Here is an 18,823-nt window from a genome sequence, read left to right as displayed (position 1 = left end):
ATAATTATGCAAAATAAGTATCTTGGAAATATACTTGCACAGTACATTATGGGCTTCAAAGTTCAAAATGTTCAAGGCTTCTTGTGTGTAATTGTTGCCTCTTCTGCCCTCCAATATCTATTTTCCAACACTTGCTATGATTGAATAATGCCCTAATTATGTCCACCCAACTGTGTAATAGATTTTTGCTTGTGCAATTGAACTTTCACATTTCCCCAAAATTTGCCCAGGAGGGTCCTCCAGCTTGTACCTATGTTTCCCTTATGTTATATCTTTCAATAATAAAACCCAGTGCTAGCCTCACATATACATAGTGCAAATACAAGTAATTCTTAAATATGATAACAATTTGATTAGCAATCCTGAAATCCAAGTGAAAATTTTAAAAACAGGGAAATTGATTATTTTTATGCTTGATCCATAATGTCAGAGTATAAAAATAAATTTTATTGATGATTTTCACACACACCTCAATTTCTCTGAGTTTGGCACGCTTTTCCTCACTCATTTCTGAGTACTTGCTTGAAGATTTCGAATCTGACATTTCTTCTCTGATTGGATTGGAGTACATGTGATGCTCCTCTGATTTAGAACTCTGAGTGTCCTCTTCATCTTCACTTTCTTCCTCTTGGCTTTTAAAAAAACGGAAGTACAGAAATTAATTCTCTCTGGGGAAATTCTGCTATGTTTATCATTTTCCAATAGAGCATTTTGTCATTACATAAAGTCAAGCACAGGTACATGTGTCAGCATACTTTGCTTCTATTTTTGTTCTGTAACATCCTCTTACTATTATACAATATTCTTTTTATTCAAAATATTAGGCGTGCACTGTGAAGAAAAATTATTGAGAAGAACAGCACAGGGAAAACAGGGAGGGTGGGTTATAGCTATTTACGCTTCCTCTCAAAACCTTCATTCACGCTTTCCCAAGCAGAAGCAGCCTTCCATATAAATGTCACATGCTTGACCAGGAACAGGAAATATAACACAGGTATAATAGAGCACAATGAAGTGTGGATGCAGTTTATCATTGCTGGATGGTTTCAAAGTAATTATGGGAGGGGATACACATCTCAGCGTGAAACCAAAGCAGTGCAAATGTGCATCTGATTTCCCCGTTACTGACCCAGCAATGAATCAACAGTAACTGATCCAACAATGCATGGAGTGCTTCCTCGATTAGGATGCCCCGATCTATAGAAAGCCAGTGCAGCACCTCTCCTTGAGCCAGGATGTGTCTGGATTCAACAGTAAGACCATGTGCCCCAATTTGGCTCCATGCATCCAACTATTGAGATAGCGCCACTTCAGCTCCCTCTCTAATCCAGTTTGGGGCATCATTTGGGCCCAATCTGACCCCAAATCCAAATAGGGGTCTCGCATAGCCCTACGTATATGTAGGGTTTAAAACCTTAATTACACATGCAGCCAGCAGCAATGGGAGGGAGGAGGACAGGCAAGAGTCTTTGCTTGCATCTACTTCTGCCCCACCCCAACCATACATTTAATTACAGTTTACAACCCATTCCCTTTGTCCTCCCCTTTGTCAAACCCAACCCGGGGTGGCCTCAACCCACTTCAGGCAAATCTCTGATATTTTTTATTTTTTTTAAAAAAAATATTTTCTCTTAATACATACACCACATATCCATAACATTCATATTACAATACATCTTCTCTCCCCTCCTGGGCCTTCCCCAATAACCCCTTCTGGTTTATTTTTCCCGATTACACTGCTGTTTCTAAAAAATACACTATATTCTTTCTTTATCTTCTACATATTTTGTTAATGAAGATGTGTTTATTTAAATCCTGTCGTCAAGTCAGTAGTCTTCCTTTGCTTCTGCAAGTATACTATAAATGGTTCCCATTCTCTTTCAAAGTCATTGTTGTCATTTTCCCGAAGGCAAATCACAGATAGACCTGAATCAGTCAGATTCAGTTTGTGATTTGGGATAGGAGCCACATTTTTTTTTTTATTTTTTTCCAAAAAAAAAAAAACCTGACGGATTTCCCACATATCTAGGAATCCACTCTTGGCTTTTCTCTAGGCTGTTTTGGCACCCACATCACTTATCTCTGAGATACTAATGGAAAAGAGATTTTTATTACCATTACTTTCTACAGAGCCTAACTCACATGGAACATTGAACAGATTTTCACTGGGCGTGGAAGCAGGAATAGATAAATAGACAGTTCTTTGGTCTAATATGTTACCAGAGTCCAGCAATTAAAGGAAATATGTGCATAAATGGACGGGGTTACAACTTTTGTATTTCTCCATGGAAGGCTGATCTCTTCCCTAATATGGGACTCCAGAAGAATAGACATTTCACACCCCCATAGCATGTTTGAAATGATCCTTGTTATTGTGTAATATATTTAGGATCAGAGTGGCCATGGCAAAAGGGGGAGAGAAGACATAAAAACACCTTAATTCTTACTTCTGATTTTCTTCCTCTTCAGATTCCTCATGCTGGTCAAAAAGCTCCCATTTAGATGTTGTTACCGCTAGTAAGGGAAAAAATGCAAAAACATTGGCCAGTGTTACATAAAATTATATAAATCTTATTTTTAAAAAAGGTATTTGTAGCTATGCTGCATAGCAGTTAATTTCTAACTTTTTATTTAATGGCACTGTTCCAGAATAAGAGCAGCACTTGTCTTGTCTGCTAGTGAATTTAAAGTATTGCTTCATTAATATTTAGCATGAAATGCTGAACTAAAACCCATTTAACTGAAATGTATGTAACGAAAGTGGCAGAAGCTACAATATGACACTAACCTTGAGCTTCAAGTGCAGCTTCATCTACTGCTTCCCACTTTGAAGGGGCAACTTTGAAAATTGGCTCATTTTTTTTAGACTCTTCAGAAGCATCCACTGTTGAATAAAAGATTATAGCAATGACCAACATTCCAAAGTAGTCCTGCTTAGTATGCTCTCTCTTATATAGGGCACTTGAAAAAGATAAGCTATTTTAAAAGGTGCAGGCTTCAGCATACGTTGCTGCAAGTAGAAGATTATGTGCAGAGCAAGCCTCTGCATGTTTACTCAGAAGCGTCCCACCAATGGGATATACGACCTTGTGCTTTTAGAATGGCAGACCTGAATATTCAGGAAGGGCACATAACGCAATCTTCTACGGCCCATGTCATTTTAAAGTAAAGGCAGAGGATTCACTTCACATAAAAGCCTTCTGCATATGGAAACTTGTATGTCATGGTGAAGACCAAGACATAGACAGAGATCATAATTCTGGGAGACATGCACTCAAGCCCTCTAAATTCCAGAATCTGAGAACAAATTATGAGAGGCCCGATCTAAAGCTCTGTGGAATCTAGGAACATTCAAGCTATCCTGTGTAAAGGAGTTGCTGTAGTCTTTCTGCTGTTTTATCATTTTGCCCTGGAGCTATCAATTTTAGGAGGCATTCAAGATAAACCTGTAATAAAAGGATTTCTGTCCCAACTCGATTTACAGCCTAACAAGGTAATGAAAATACAGGTCTTGCTTATATAGGATTGAACACAGACAGAATGGTAATAGCCAACACACCTCACATCTTCCATTTTTCTACTATTATTCTATAGAAGCCAAATTTCTAATAAAAACACCTGTTCTCAAATCTCGGCAACACTGCATTTTAAACGCCAAAGTACCAGAAAAAATGGGGCCGCCATTAAATGTGCGTTTTGCAGTAAAAAAAAAACCCGCAGGCTTCTAAGTACACACTAAATTTAGATATTCCTTACAGGGAACACCATCAAGGTCATCATCAAGCGTCTTTATAGGGACTCCATCAAGATCATCAATTGGAGTAACATCAATAGGAATTCCATCCACATCTTCTAGAGGAGCACCATCGAGCTCTTCCTCAATGGGAGCTCCATCGAGATCATCGGGTACTTCCTGTAAACCAAATGTAAGTTTTATATGCATAGTGTTTTCCTCAAGTTGTTACAGCTTCATTTCAGATACATTTTATGCCTTTAGTTCACAAAAATGTGCAGAGCTATTATGTTCACCTCCTATTATGGGCCAATTCACAAATCCAGCACTTTTCCTTGTGGGCTGAAGTGGCCCAGTGGGTGCACCCGATATGCAATGTGAAATGGGCATCTGCACAATATGTCTGATTCCCCCCGTCTTTCAAACTCCAGCATACTGTTTTCCACATCTGGATGCTATTAGCACTACTAGTATGCTAGCATCACAGTTTGCTGTACAACTGCACACATAAGACTTTTCTGTATTTACTTGACACATTAAGAAACTCTGTCAAGTATGCAAAGCAGTTTACCATTCACACAAGACATGTAGATGCCAGAAGTAAGACCCTGGTTACAGATATAATACATTTTCCTCAGGGTCCATAAATGTACAGTAGTAGATGCACAATTTATTGGGTGGGAGGAGGGGGGAAGGGGACACAATGTTTGAGTTTAATAATATAAGAGAGTTCAGCACATGCAAACACTTTCCAAGGTTCCATGTTTTCCTTCAGAAACCAGGCAATAGATAGCAGAGTTCCCATATTTCTGTAGTTCATTTATTGTTTACACTGCAGCAAGTCTACATACAAAAGATTTAATCTCTCCTGCTTACTTTCTTGAATTACTTCACAAAACGTATCTGGCATGAGTAGTACATATTTATGGTTTGGATAACCCAATAATTTTGGCCTGGCCTGCACTTCACATGAATTCGTACTTACAAACAACTTATGGTGGGTTGTTCTTGTCTTACTGCTCATGGTTTGTTTGGAGAGAAGCAAATGAGCCTAAGTTTGACAAGAAGTCACAGTACAGTTTGTCCCCCCCCCTCCCCCCACACAGTAACAGTGAGGAAGGAGCAATATGCCCATAGTTTCAGCAGCATGTGTAAAGCATAGTTTATTTTAAGTACGAATTCATGTGAAGTGCAGGCCAGGCCAAAATTATTGGGTTATCCAAACCATAAATATGTACTACTCATGCCAGATACGTTTTGTGAAGTAATTCAAGAAAGTAAGCAGGAGTTCTGCTCTAATTACAAAACCAACCAATTCTCAACAACTATATGTTTCTCAAAATTGCTTCTCCTTGCACCTGCAAGGCCACAGGTTAGAAATTCTTGGCTCTAACAACTTTTTAGACAAATTCCAGCTTCTTGAGACAAATGCCCTAATAGACAAGATGTATTTTATTCCATTAATTGCAACTCTAACCACATAATATGGAAGAGATGGAGGCTGGTCTCAAGCATTCAGGTATTTTAAAATTCTCTCTCACTCACAAACACACACCTGAATACTGATAAAGAGGCAATGCACGTGCTTCAGGTTCCAAGTAATTTCCAATACGTAACTGGTAAATGAGCTAGTTCAAAGGCAAAGGTATGGACAATGTTAACATTCACATTAGGGGAAAACTGTGTTTATGCAACTTCAAATGAAAGGAAAGATTCATTTGGGAACCAAGAGAAGCCTTCATGCCCTAGAGTCCAGCTACAAACCTCTGCTATGATTTCCTTACCTGTAAGGCTTCAGATTCTCTTGTTTGCTTCCAAACGAATAGTACCAATAATGGTCTTATCTCACACTTACCTCCACTTCCTTTTCTTCAATAATATTTACAAGCCCCAAGAAAATATTCTGCAGTTTGATCAAAAATGGTTCTGGATAAATCGCCCAGTCTTCCCATGCTCTGAAGCATGTCATTACCCGTTGCTAAAAGTAGTAAACAATGCTAGTCATTTGTATTGAGAAGTACTTTAAGAACATTACACAAAGCACAACGCCACCTTTATCTAATTAGCACTGCACCCATCACAGAATGTTCATATCGATTTTGATGTGTTTAGTAAATTGGGTGGCATCCAGTCATACTCAAAGCAGACCCACTGAAATCCTTGTTAAGGACTAACTTGACTCCACTGATTTCAATGGGTCTACTCCAAGTATGACTTACCACCTTTTGGGTACAGCCAATAAAAACAATATATTTGGTGCAGACTGCACTATTTATATTTAAATGGGATTATATTTTCACAGCAAACTATACACAAACTTTGCTTTGGTGAAAAACAAAGTCATTTTTTTCTGACATGAAAGGTTGTATATTTATTGAAGTGCAGGTTCCTAATGCAATTTTCTCCCCAGAGAGGCTTGCACTAATTATTTTTTGGCACCAAGCAGAATAGCTTTCTTATTTAATACTTATATTTTTACAACCCTATTTTGTTTGCTGTTTTATATTATTTACATTATATATTTATAATTTCATTTTTTATGTCAATAAAGGAACAAATGAGGTTGGCTACTAGAGAGGGTCTTTCCAGTGTTGGCAACCTCAGAGAGGTTTGTCTTTTAAGGTGCCAGGTGACATTTCCAGTCATGAGTATTTATTTATTTTTTTACTTTCTATTTGTTGTACTGATGTCATTCTCTGTGGCTTGTTTTACTGCATGTTAAGATGTTAGTTTCCTATCATATTTTATGCTTTTAATTTTTACTTGTAAATTACCCAGAGGACTTTTGTTGTTAGGTGGTATATAAATATTGGAAATAAAAAATAAACTTGAGAAAGTTCCACGGGAAACCACTGAATTGAAACACTTGATGAATTGTAACACCTGTGGCAAGAATTGATATTATTGTTCCACACTACTTGAATTAACTAGCATACCAATAGCAAGATGTGTGTGTTATCGCCTTGTTAAATTGGTCACTGCAGCTACTCCGCTTTTAGATAAATATCACTGTCTGCTAGTGGTGGTTTCATTCTTCATTTCCCTCTGAATCAGTTCTCTACATTTCCCGTCTCTTCTCTCTGTTCCCCTGCCCCCATCATGCATATATATATGCTTGCCAATTCACAGCTACACTTCATTCATCTGCTGAAGTGGTCTATGATTCACAAAAGCTTGCATGATAATAAATTGGTTAGTCTTTTAAGTTGCAACGGACTGCTGTTTTCGCCCTGAAACTGTTCACTGCATGGCAGTAAACACATTCATTAAATAATCATACACATACCTTAAAGTTTTCTGACTGTAAATGGCCTTGTATTGCTCGGTATGTAGCATTCAGATCAGAGTATATCTGGCAAAGTTTTGTCTCAAAACTGAAACAACATTTTCACATATTACAGTTTGCATTACTGAGTAAGCCACAGTGAAAGTCATTCAACTTGCATCTAAGCTACAAAAATGTGTGCCCAAATTTCTAATTATACAGAAGAGGCTGTAAACACACCATTTAGGTCTAAAATTAGCTTCACGGATAAAACCTTTAGAAAGGTTACTACAATTTGGAGCCAATCCAGCCTTTCAAGACACCTAACACATGTATATATTCACACATACGGAGAAATTATCCTAGTTTAACAATTTTAAGTTGGCTCCAAATTTATCAAGTGTAAACATTTTTTAGGATTGGTATTCCTTTAGATTTGCCAAGGTGCCAGACAGTACTACAAGGTAGCACATGCAAAATTCAAAATCTACAAAGTTTTTTGGCTTTTCTTGAAAGTTTAAAATGTTGATACTTACAATTTTCTGTAATATGAAGCATTGGCAACCTTTGCAGAAGAATTGTACAACACATCCGACACCAAATATAATCTTGCAATCTGCAAAAAATTATAAGTGTTACCAATGTTACTGTTCCACAAATAACTTTGAAAATCCAATTGAAATTGCCATTTGAAGAGAAAAGCATACCACCAGTTTTAAAAAATAAATAAATAAAGCCTGTTCAAAAGTGCATGATATAAACTGCTGCTACAAAATGCCAAACTATCCAATGTTCAGCACCAAAATACTCCATGTCCAACTTCTGAAGAAAAAAATTTCATGAACAGTTGGCACAATCTGACAGAAGGCAAATACCTGTGCAATTTATTTTTAATCAAAGAGGGAAAACACAAAAGGAACATACAAAGCTTTACAACTAGGGTAAAGACAATTTTAATTAAGCAAAAAGCATATTTCATAGTTGGTTAATTACTATATACATAGATACTGATGGCTTTGCAGCCAATCAACAATGCACAAATTTACACACAAAACATAAAAACTGTTGAGAAATCAATCATACCTTTTTAGGAAGTGGAGTCTTCAAGATGGATAATGACTCAGCAATGCAGTCTACAATTTCTTCAGCAGCTTCAGCATTATTAAGACAGAAAACCATTGCATCTCCAATATCATTCTTACGCGGTGTTAACCCACGCAGGATTTCCTCTAACTTGTCCCTCTGTCTAAAATTCCAGTTTCAAATTTTTAGAAAACTTAGCAACACCTTTTCTGTATATTTATAAATGAGCCTTATTGAACATTCTATTTCAGAGTCAAAGTAACTGAGAACAATCTGCAATACATTTTTTACCGAGACGAGAGAATTTTAGTAGTAGTTTATCATTTTCACCCATACTCAACAGAGGGGAAACATGGATGTTTAGGACTTAGTTACTTCTAAGAAACTTTGTGTTAGCATGCTTTCAAAAAAGTTGGCCAGCTCTTCCACATACTGGAATTTCTGTGTTGGCTCCTATCTCTACACACTGGAATAGTGCAGATGAGCTATCACTTGTTTATGTGAAAAGATGACATATTAGGTTCTTTAAAGATGCTTACTCCTCCTTAAGTGCACCCTTCTTGCTAGGTTCCTCTACGAATGCTTCAGGCTCTTGTTCTTCTGACATCCCATGGAGATACGGATTTAAAGGAGGTGGCCTCCAAAATGACCCATTTTTAAACATACGGAAATCTTCAGTCCTCCATTTGGTTGGTGATTCACCCTAAAAAAAAAACAAACCCACACACACAACCATGGTCAAAGCAACCAGTATGCCGATCACAGGTAATATTAGAAGTTGCAGTTAAAAGTATTTTTACCTGTAGAATTGAATAAAGCTTCCACCTGTAGTATACATGGGCTGGAGTCTGGTTCTCAAATAAAAACCTAAATAAAAAGCAGAGTATGTGAAATCAGAGCATGTCCCTATTGAGATCACTAACATAAGGAAAAGCAGCATTTCAACACCAGAAAAAAGCCTAGTTTCTACCACTATACCACACCCCTACCATTCTTTGATCTATGCAACATTCAGATCATCAAGACCTAGATCTTACAAGCAGCAGATTTGCACTGTACCACTTCAGGCTGCAGGTGAATATTCACATGAAACACTATTCAATCAAAAGTTCTATAAAATACATGTATTTTGTGATTCTTATATTGGAATTTTATGTTGTGAACTGCCCTGAGATATAGTCAAATGCGTCTGAAAAGGTACACTACACACAAATACTTGAAACCTCATTTTCTGCTTGTGAGAACTACGCGTACAAAGTAGTCAGGTTTGCATAAACACCTGTGAATAACTGCACGCAGCAGTACTGAAGCAACAACGACGGTACATGCAACAAAGACAGCACTGAACAGAAATAGAAAAATAAGCACCTGAACATTGGATTGTTGATTTCTCTGTTCATAATCATGGCTTCAAACATAGGTCCTTCACGCACCACAAACTCTATCATTCGATGTATCAGCGCAAGCAAATTCCTACAACAACAACACAGTTAAAGAAAAATTGATTCAGACCTAACACTAAACAAACTACACTCCACCTAAGGTATTAATAAATGGAGAAGATTATTTTTGCTGCACAGTTAAGAAGATTTATACAAATTAAGAATTTGGAGCAGTGTTCTGAACACCATGATGGGCAAAAATAAAACTAGTATAAAGTAGTAGTAGGTCCTGTGGCTCATTGAATTATATTAGAAAGAGAAATGCAATATTCTTTTCCAGTTTGTTCACTTTTGCCTGAAATCAGAACTAATGCAATAAAAACTGTGTTTCTAAATATAATAATGCAATTCTATGCACACTTATCAGGGAGTAGGACCACTGGAACTCAATGGGACCTCCTTCTGATTAGACATGCATAGAATTGTGCTGCAGGACAATACTCTGCTCAAAATTAAACTTTTTGTTTGATAAAATATTTTGCTTAAGCTCAATTAAAATTTAAAATGTTGTGCATATACACACAAATGCTAACAATCAAAATACAACAGAGGCGGAAGGAAATGGTATGGCAGCTTATGCTTCAGTACTGCTGTAAGTTGAGTGCCTAAGAACCTGGTCTTAATCAGGTTCCTTGGCTGAGAAGCCACCAGGATACAATTTTCATTTTACTTTAAAGGACACTAGGAAGAACACTTTTCTTCAGGATAGTATTTATGCAATGAAAAGGAAGCTGTCAACAGTGACAACATACCACTTAGTAATAATAATTATTGAGCCACAAGTTCTAAACGCTTCTCTACCATGAACAATAATTTAAGGATTTTCAATCATTAGGCATTTCAAATTGCATTCAAGGATTTAAGTCAACTCATTAAAAAATGTAAAAATCAACTACTACAATATAGTAAGAAAAGTTTTTAATTTTGGAATATATCCGATTTGCTTACATCCTAAGTTAAGACAGGTCAAGGAAAGAAAGTTTCTTGTCCCTTCGTCTGCCTGTAACCACCTGAGCTTCCACAAATGCTTGACTGGAGAGCCAGGGGCCCTCTTCCAAAATGAGGGATGGGGTGGGAAATTAACCAAAACAGGAAGCAGGGGAAATCAGCCAAAACTGAGCTGCCCGACTTTGGCCACATCCAAAATTGCTGAGGAGTTCCCCCATCCCAACCCTCCAGAGAGGCTTTTTATGGGGTGCAGGTGGCTGCAGTAGAAGAAAGCTGAAAACTTTTCTTCCATGAACTCCATTTAATTAATTTATCTTCAGATACAAGCCTTTGACCACAACCCAGAGAAGAGCAAAGAGATCCATACACAATGGGGCAGGGTATTGTTTTAAAGTATTTTAAAGTATTTTTCTGAACAGCAGTAGTTTGTGCTGCACTATAAACTGCAGTTTAAGCTTTCCAGAGTTTAAAAAGAAATCAATGAAATCAATGAAGAACCCATGGTGCATGCATGCTCATTTGCACATGAAAAGGGCTTCCCTGGGTTGCTCAGTTGTATTCCAAGACAGATATCACAATATGTAATAGGTATTAGAATAAAAGCAGTACATTTCCCCCCCAGCAGGCCCAATTTCATCCTACTACAGATGCTATTTCCATTAAATCAAAGCAGTATTGGCTTCCTGCCACATTCAAAAGGTGTTTGTGACTACTAAACGAGATGCATGTCTCAGTATTTTAAAACTACAATTATTTGTAAGTGTCATACTCTGCTTAATCCTTTTCATAGATCTTCAATGTGCATAAAATTACACGTTAGGACTTTGTCCAATCTTAATCACTCACAGGTAATGCACATCTGTTTGACAACTTATTAGGACTATTCTTACTGCAATTAAAACATGCTGTTAACTACTAGAAGCAGTCTAGAAGTCTTATCCTAAAAACTTTCTATGATCATCCAAGACCCGCTGCTCAAAACAATTCCAAATAACTTACTAATCAGTTTACTCACTGCAGTTTTCTGGAAGTCTCAAGTGAAAAAAAATATCTGAGTATGCACAAACTGTATTTGAAAATACTAATACCAGGAAGTTATTTTTGTTTTTGACTTTTAAGAGCCTTTGGGATCACATTTTTTACAAGTAATGTGGCACACAAGTTATAAAAAGCCATTAACTGAGGTGCCTAGGCTTCACAATAAGCCATGATTGTAAGCCACTTCTCCTCTAGCACCTGCCCTTCTTTGCATTCCTTTGATACATTTGAAAGTACTACATTCCCCCCCCCCAAAAAAAATATGTTGATCCTGCATATCAGCCTCTTATGCTCCAAATGATGTTTTAAAAAATTTAAACCAAACCCTTTATCAAGGAATAAGAAGACTGCAGCATCCAATCTTTGAAAACTTTGCATCACACTCAGGAGCAACAACAAGATAGGATGGCAAAGTTGTTAAAGACAAGCTGCAATCTTACCACTTCTTACTGTTCGAAGCTGATGCTCTTGTGTTTTGGTTGCTGAACAGTATCACAGATAAAACTAATTTACTAGAAATGTGGACTCAGTAGATCAAAGCATATACTGGAAATGTTCATTAACTTTTTCACCAAAATTATGTCAACATAATTTCTAGTAGGAGGTTCAAAATGCTTCATATTAATACTTTCAAATACAGTTATAGATGTATATAGGAATAGTTTCTATGGCACAGACTGAAATGCTGCTGTGAGCAAAACTTGAGCACTGCTTTTTTCTAAAAGATATTAATTTAAATGCTAGCCAACAAAAATCTATCTAAATGTTTGCAACCACGTTCTATTGGCCCATCTCAACTATCCCCCATTGCACTAGTACTCTTCAACACCAGAAGCTGCAACTCCTCTATGTAAATACTGCATGTTTTATGTATGGAAAAGATGTTTTCACTGCTCTCTCAAAAACTTACAGCCTTGCTACAAAAGGTACTGAGAATGTTCATGACAAAAAACAGTGTAGCATGAAAGGATGATAGTTTAAAAATTTCAAACATTAAGTTGGCCAACGAAAAAGTCTTTTCAGTTATAATAAAACCACATTAATTGGAGCCGATCGTACCAGTGTCTGGTCAAAAACTGTATACTTTCCCAATCCATCCCATGATGTTTTCCTGGTCCCCCGCTGCCGCAGACAGTTCAGCTGGTGTTGCTCACCAAGGCCAATGTCAAAGAGAATTTGGAATTCTTTGGTGTTCCTTTTTCTTTTCTTTTTTAAAGCAAGTGTTTGTGTTACAATGTTTGAGAATAATTTTATGCTTGGCTGAGCAAGGGTATGCCTAGCACTTACAATGCACTAATCATGAGTTGCACCCTTGGTGTCAGATCTCTGGGCTATGTGGCTATCTTCCATATTTAGACACTCCTAACTTGGGGAAACAAAACGTAATTGGGGGAAGTGCAACAAAACAGCCTTTAAGGAAACATTATAGAAAAGAACATATCCTAACTTTACAGAACATATCCTAACATTACAGAAAAGAACATATCCTAACATTACAGAAAAGAACATATCCTAACATAGTTATCCTAACTTTAGTAACCAAATTCTTCTAATGATCCCAATTTTATATCCTCCATTAAACCTTCTGATAATGTAAGTAGCATTTATATCTTTCTGGTTATCAGTGTAGTTAAACAAGAATGCCTAACTTGTAGCTCTGCAGATGTTGTGGGACAACTGCCATAATTCCTTACCCTTGCCATGGTGGCTGGGGCTGATGGGGTGTTTGTAATCCAGCATCATATAAAGGGTTACAGGTTAGCCGAGTAAATGCTTATGGGATACTCTCGGGCTATCTGGATAAGAGAGACTATACTGCTATATCCCATTAAGCTATCAGTCATTCAGCAAATCTATATACCACTCAAAATTTTACTGAAATTCACCTGCAAAAATAATCCCATATTTAATCCATTTAAATTAGTATTCTGAACTAAAATACTGGTTAAAATAAATGAAACCTCAATTTTAATATAGATCCCAACATAATATATATCACTGCCAACCTGGGTGGTATAACCATTGCTCAGTCAAGCCTAAAACTTTCCTCAACATGACACTTTTTCTGTAAAATTCCAAAAGGGGATATTTGCTATATTTAGATCAGTAATAATAAAGAAAAAAATGTACCTTTCTGTTGGGATAACCACTTTGACTATGGCTTGCGACAGAGTCTGTATATGAAGTCACATCAGATAATAAACATAGAATATGTGAGTATTGTTAACAAGTAACAAGCAAAAAAATACATATGCATTGAAAATACTACACATCTATCACAAGTTTTGCAGGCAATCACTGCTGCGAAGTTATACACTACGGATTTACATAAAGAGCAAATGGCTGTGTGCAGCGAACCACTGAAAGTTCACTAATTTCAAAGCACTAGAACATTCCTGAGAGAATGCACATCAATGCGTTGAATAGGTACTATACTGGCAATGGGAGCAATCTAGAGGAGCAAGCAGGATCCATGCACACAGCAGGGCTTTTCTTTTTCCGAACAGCAATTCCCCTCTACTGCATCAGTAGCCGTTTCCAAAGGCCTCTTGAGTTTTGGAAACAGTTTCCTAGTACAGAATAGGGGAAAGGCTTTAAAGGAAGTGGAAAAATCAAAACCTTACTGTGCCCTGGCAAGTCCACTGCATGCATATGAAAGGGCTTGCTATATGAAGGCCAATGTAAAAAGAAAAAGAAAAAAGAAATCTTCTTCCCCTTTCATTTGCTACTTGGGTCCTGCACAAACTATAGCTTATGATTTACTTAAGCATGATTAAGTAATCAGGCTGTGAGACTATGTGCTCCTTTCCATACCCTCCTTTCTGAAGAATTTCTCCAATCTGCACCATTGGCTTTAACCACAGTTAATCATTACATCTGCAGTAATACTGACTACAGTTAAGGCTAATCAGGACTCTCACTTAACCAGGACGAGAATCCAGCTTGGACCTTTGATTTCAGATCCTGCTTGGTGGAGCTAGCAACACTGCCAACACAACTGTTAGCCATGGTTAAGGCCAACAATGGCAAATTTACACTTCAGAAAGTGATAGGGCACACAACCTTGCAGCCAGCTCTCAATTCAAACAAGAGTGTTACATTTGCACTAGCCTCTAGTTCCCAACCCTTCCAACTCTAAAGAACTTTACAACTTATTATATCATTGTGACCTTACACTTGGTTTTAAGAGATACTTACCATGGTCTAAAGACTAATATCCTTTTAAATATCCTGCCCTCTTCAGCCACTGAATCAATGTCTGAAATAAGTTTTCTTCATTAAAAAAACCTAACTGTGAGCTCATTTTAGTGTTAATTTATCTGCCTGGATTTAAAATTTAGCCTTTTAAAATGAAATAATTTAGATAATGCAAATCTGGCAGCTAACAAAAAGGGGGACATAAGAGGGGAAAAAACCAGGGAATGTGGAGGGGGAAAAAACCCCAAGATGGCCAGATTTAAAAGTGCAATGAAAAACAAGACCCAATTCTGTGGCATAAATACACCAAAGCAATGCCTCTGAAATGAGGCTTCTTAAGCTAAGGCAGGGAACAACTCAGTTTTAGCTAAGACCTGGACAGTGCAATTCTATAAAGACAATATTAAAACTACCATAGATTTAGCATTTATAAAGATGAGGTATAGCCCTGGTTAATTTTTTACCTTCTCAAAATCCTCCTTGTTTTTTGGCGGCGGCAACATTGGAGCATTTGGGTTCTTCAACCTCTCTCTGGGCTGAGCATTAAATGGCAGGCCTGAAGGAGGTGGCGGGAGAGTATGCTCCATCATGGAGGGAGGAATATATATAGGATGTGGAGGAATAGGAACAGCTTTGCCCCAGCCTAGTTTCATTTCAAAAGACATGATCATCTTGCCTGCCAAATGAAAGATTCCATTGGTTTAGAAATATGTAAGTTGAAAGAAATATCAGTATTTCAATGAAAACAAGTGGTGTCCACATAAAAGCTCACTTATTGTGTCACGTATCAAAGAATAATGCTGCCTGCTGCTGCAAGAATATGAATTCTCCCCTCCCCGCTAAGTCCTGCACTCTCAGTTTTATTTAGGAGAAATGAACGGTATGCTTCCAATCCTTAAGAACAAGAGTAAGAATCTGGCTGGACATACTGCATCTATAGCAACTAAGCATTGCCGACCCTGAAGACCAGAGAGCATAGTAAAACTTTATTACATATAAAGGAGTTCTAGTTCAAGTAGTTCAATACTCACTTGTGCACCTTCAACTTTTACTAACTGCCTACACAATCTTCTACACTGGAAGACAACCCAGGCAGCCTTTTAGATTGCAAGTCCTTTTTGATAGGACCAGAACTTATTTTTGTGAAGTGCCCAATACTTGCATAGGGTATACAAAAGTGGGGGTTTTTTCCTCCCCCTTTCCTGGATTCCTTCACTCTGGAATCTTGAAAGAAATTCCAATGCTACCTCCTAGCCTTCACCTTTTATTAATTTGTGCTCCACATGAGGGAATTATTAATGTTAAGCAAAGATGTCTCTTTTTTGTCTTAGTTCCACTTGAGTTGGCTCAGAAGGGTTCTTCTAAAATTTAGAGCACCCCACAATGGAAAAAAAAACATGGAGCACAACTGAAAGAGAAAATATACCTCTACCCCCAATTAATTTCCACTGAAAAGTAATTGCTTCTCCCAATGCTTTTCCTCAAATATCGTATTTCAAAAGGTTTTTTGAAACCCTCTCTTTACCGTTTAAGTTCTTTAGCGCACGTTCAGCATCTCTCCTATTCATGAAAGCAACAAATCCACAATTCCTCTCTCTCGCTCTTTCTTCATCAGTTCTCGGCCACATAATTTTGACACTTGCCAGAGGCCCAAAGCGTCCAAATTCTTGACACAGCATCTCTTCATTCATCTATAGCACATAGGAAGAAACCAGAATGTGATTCAACTATTTCCTTTCAACTGGACACAAGAAGAAAGCAGCTAAAGAACTGGGCATTGTAAAAGTGTTATGAGAAGGCCATGAATAAGCCAGACACAGATTGAAGGCTCACTGTCATAGCACCAAATCATGGTTTGGAACTAGTTCTAAGACATACTAATCTGCTGTATCTTTAACTTGCAATGCAGATTTACTTCCTTGCTCACTGACATAGCATGTGGCCACTTATCCTGCAATTAACTCCAAGGTATGGGAATGGTGAAAAATCTGCCAAATATATGCTGGTCCAAAAGCCTAGGCTGTATGCGGAGAAACAATTGGCCACTCCTCCCCAGACACAGCAGCTTTATTCTTTTCAGTGGCTTTTATGCATGGCATGAGAATGTTGGTATCTCATTCCATCAATCTCTTTTAAGCAGGAAAGTGCAGAACAAAGATGTTCTTGTGAAGCACCTTCATTCATGTTGTTAGAGCTTGAACCATACTTTCCATTATATTTAAACATGAGAATATAAGCCATTTTTGAACAACTTTCTGCAAAAAGTCAACAAATAAATGGTGGCTAATTCCAGCAGATAAAGCTGGAACTGGGAGGCCAAAACTTGAATCTCTACTCAGCTACTGATGATTTCATGCAAAGAAATTCTATCAATTCCCTAGCTGTAAAATGGGAATTGACATTTCATAATTGTTCAGCAAAAATGGTTTTAATATACGTAAGTGCTATCCTAAATATGCAAATATTTGTATACTGCAGACGTGGGAATATATATAAAGTTAACACAGGAAGGATTGGTCCAAATGTCAATTACTGCAATCATTACCTGGGGATTAATGTTTCCCAGGTACAAATTTGTCGTACTTGGATCTCCTACATCATGTGAACCTGGAGCATAGTCATCCAATACTAAAAATAAAGAAAACCGGATGTAATCTAAAGTGTAAGTTTTACATTAACAAAATATTTTAATTCAATAGTTATGAAACTTTATTACCACCCGAAGATCTGTTTCTTCTTGAAGGCGCATCCACTAAGGGAAGGAAAATATGCCTATTAATTCCACAGCTTTTGTAGACTTAAAGAACTACAATAAAATTATAGTAACTACTTACTGGAACGGCGTTGGCCATCTGAATCTGATTGAGGCGGCTCAAAACGACTTAATCTACCTTTGGTTTTATGCCTTTCATCACGCTCTTCTTGAATTCTACAGAAGATATTTTATGAAAGTGATAACTGGTTGGAATCCTAATGGCTATAGTTAAATGGGGGTTTTTATTTTAAAAAATCCAACACAGAGAACAGCCTGAAGCATTTTAAATACTTTAAAATAAATGTCCCACAGGAAGACTGTTCAATTATCCTTGTGTCAAGTCATCATGTTTAGCCCCAAGTTAATTCCACTTCAAACAAGAGCAACTTTCCCCACTTCTCCAAATCTACAATGGGCTGGATCAAGACGTAAGCTTATTTAAATCCCACCGCAATAAATGAAATTAGTTATACACTCTGATTTCAATAGGGACTAACTTCAAGAGTCTGGATCAAACTCAATAAAAACTGCATGCACAATTCAAAATTTCACAGGTGACACTTTCGTCTCATTGATGTATAGCAGCCTTCTTCAACCAGGTGCCGCCCTCCAGAGCTCTGGACTACAACTCCCAGTTGTAACCAGGTGCCCAGCCATTATAGTCTTTACTTTCAAAATGTACCGTATTTTTCGCTCCGTAACACACAGTTTTTTCCTCCTCAAGAGTAAGGAGAAATCTCTGTGCTTGTTATGGAGCGAATGTCATGGCTCCGGCAGCGCTGTGGGGCGGGCGGAGGAAAAGCCACAAAGCTGCGCACAGCCTTTGGCTTTCCCTCCACCTGGACAGCCAGCCTGCCGCTCAGCAGCTGATAGCCAAGCTGATCAGCAAGCCAGATAAAGCACTCTAGCAATAAAGGAAGCTGCCTGGGAGGGGGGAGGTTAAGACAGTGAACTTGCAAGGAGAGTACTAAAGCAAGCAATGAGGAGAGCAATTAGAAGAAAGGGGGGGGGGACTGCTCCAGCTAAGGAAGGCAAACAAGAGGGAGAGAGGGTGTTAAAATGAAGCCATTGAGCAGCTGATCAGCAAGCCAAATAAGGCACGCTAGCAATAAAGTAGGCTGCCTGGGAGGGGGGAGGTAAAAGCACATGGATCCTCAGGATTTTTGCATTGGGTCACCCCAAATTCACCATCAGATCACATAGCATGTCCATGGCTATAGCCTGCACTACAAAAAATCATAAATCCACTGTTTCATTCAGAATATTTTTTCCCCCTGGTTTTCCTCCTCTAAAAACTAAGTGCGTGTCATGGTCCGGCGCGTGTTATGGTCCGAAAAATATGGTAACTTTCATTTTGTTGT

At 37.8% G+C, this 18,823-nt stretch overlaps 1 protein-coding gene across 12 annotated transcripts in view; it reads right to left on the bottom strand.

Annotated features, from left to right (window-relative positions):
• U2SURP (U2 snRNP associated SURP domain containing) overlaps window positions 1-18,823 on the bottom strand; it is a 35,427-nt gene that overhangs the window by 7,105 nt on the left and 9,499 nt on the right. For 2 of the 12 annotated variants that reach the window (XM_035132769.3, XM_035132771.3), the window contains exons 7-23: window positions 17,542-17,636; window positions 17,424-17,459; window positions 17,253-17,335; window positions 16,233-16,398; window positions 15,172-15,383; window positions 13,640-13,683; window positions 9,450-9,554; window positions 8,882-8,948; window positions 8,621-8,784; window positions 8,082-8,244; window positions 7,535-7,614; window positions 7,020-7,107; window positions 5,589-5,711; window positions 3,757-3,913; window positions 2,789-2,884; window positions 2,448-2,514; window positions 470-632 (exon numbers count right to left, since the gene is read on the bottom strand). In XM_035132769.3, the coding sequence (XP_034988660.1) occupies window positions 470-632; window positions 2,448-2,514; window positions 2,789-2,884; window positions 3,757-3,913; window positions 5,589-5,711; window positions 7,020-7,107; window positions 7,535-7,614; window positions 8,082-8,244; window positions 8,621-8,784; window positions 8,882-8,948; window positions 9,450-9,554; window positions 13,640-13,683; window positions 15,172-15,383; window positions 16,233-16,398; window positions 17,253-17,335; window positions 17,424-17,459; window positions 17,542-17,636 (1,909 nt within the window). The remainder of the gene's footprint in view (window positions 1-469; window positions 633-2,447; window positions 2,515-2,788; window positions 2,885-3,756; window positions 3,914-5,588; window positions 5,712-7,019; window positions 7,108-7,534; window positions 7,615-8,081; window positions 8,245-8,620; window positions 8,785-8,881; window positions 8,949-9,449; window positions 9,555-13,639; window positions 13,684-15,171; window positions 15,384-16,232; window positions 16,399-17,252; window positions 17,336-17,423; window positions 17,460-17,541; window positions 17,637-18,823) is intronic. The other 10 variants (XM_035132770.3, XM_035132772.3, XM_088669090.1 and 7 more) reach the window with 5 other exon arrangements.

Source organism: Zootoca vivipara, chromosome 5 (assembly GCF_965207765.1).
Source record: "Zootoca vivipara chromosome 5, rZooViv2.hap1.1, whole genome shotgun sequence".
NCBI lineage: Eukaryota > Metazoa > Chordata > Lepidosauria > Squamata > Lacertidae > Zootoca > Zootoca vivipara.
Note: the sequence above shows the minus strand (reverse complement) of the source record. Positions and strands in the feature narration are given on the sequence as shown.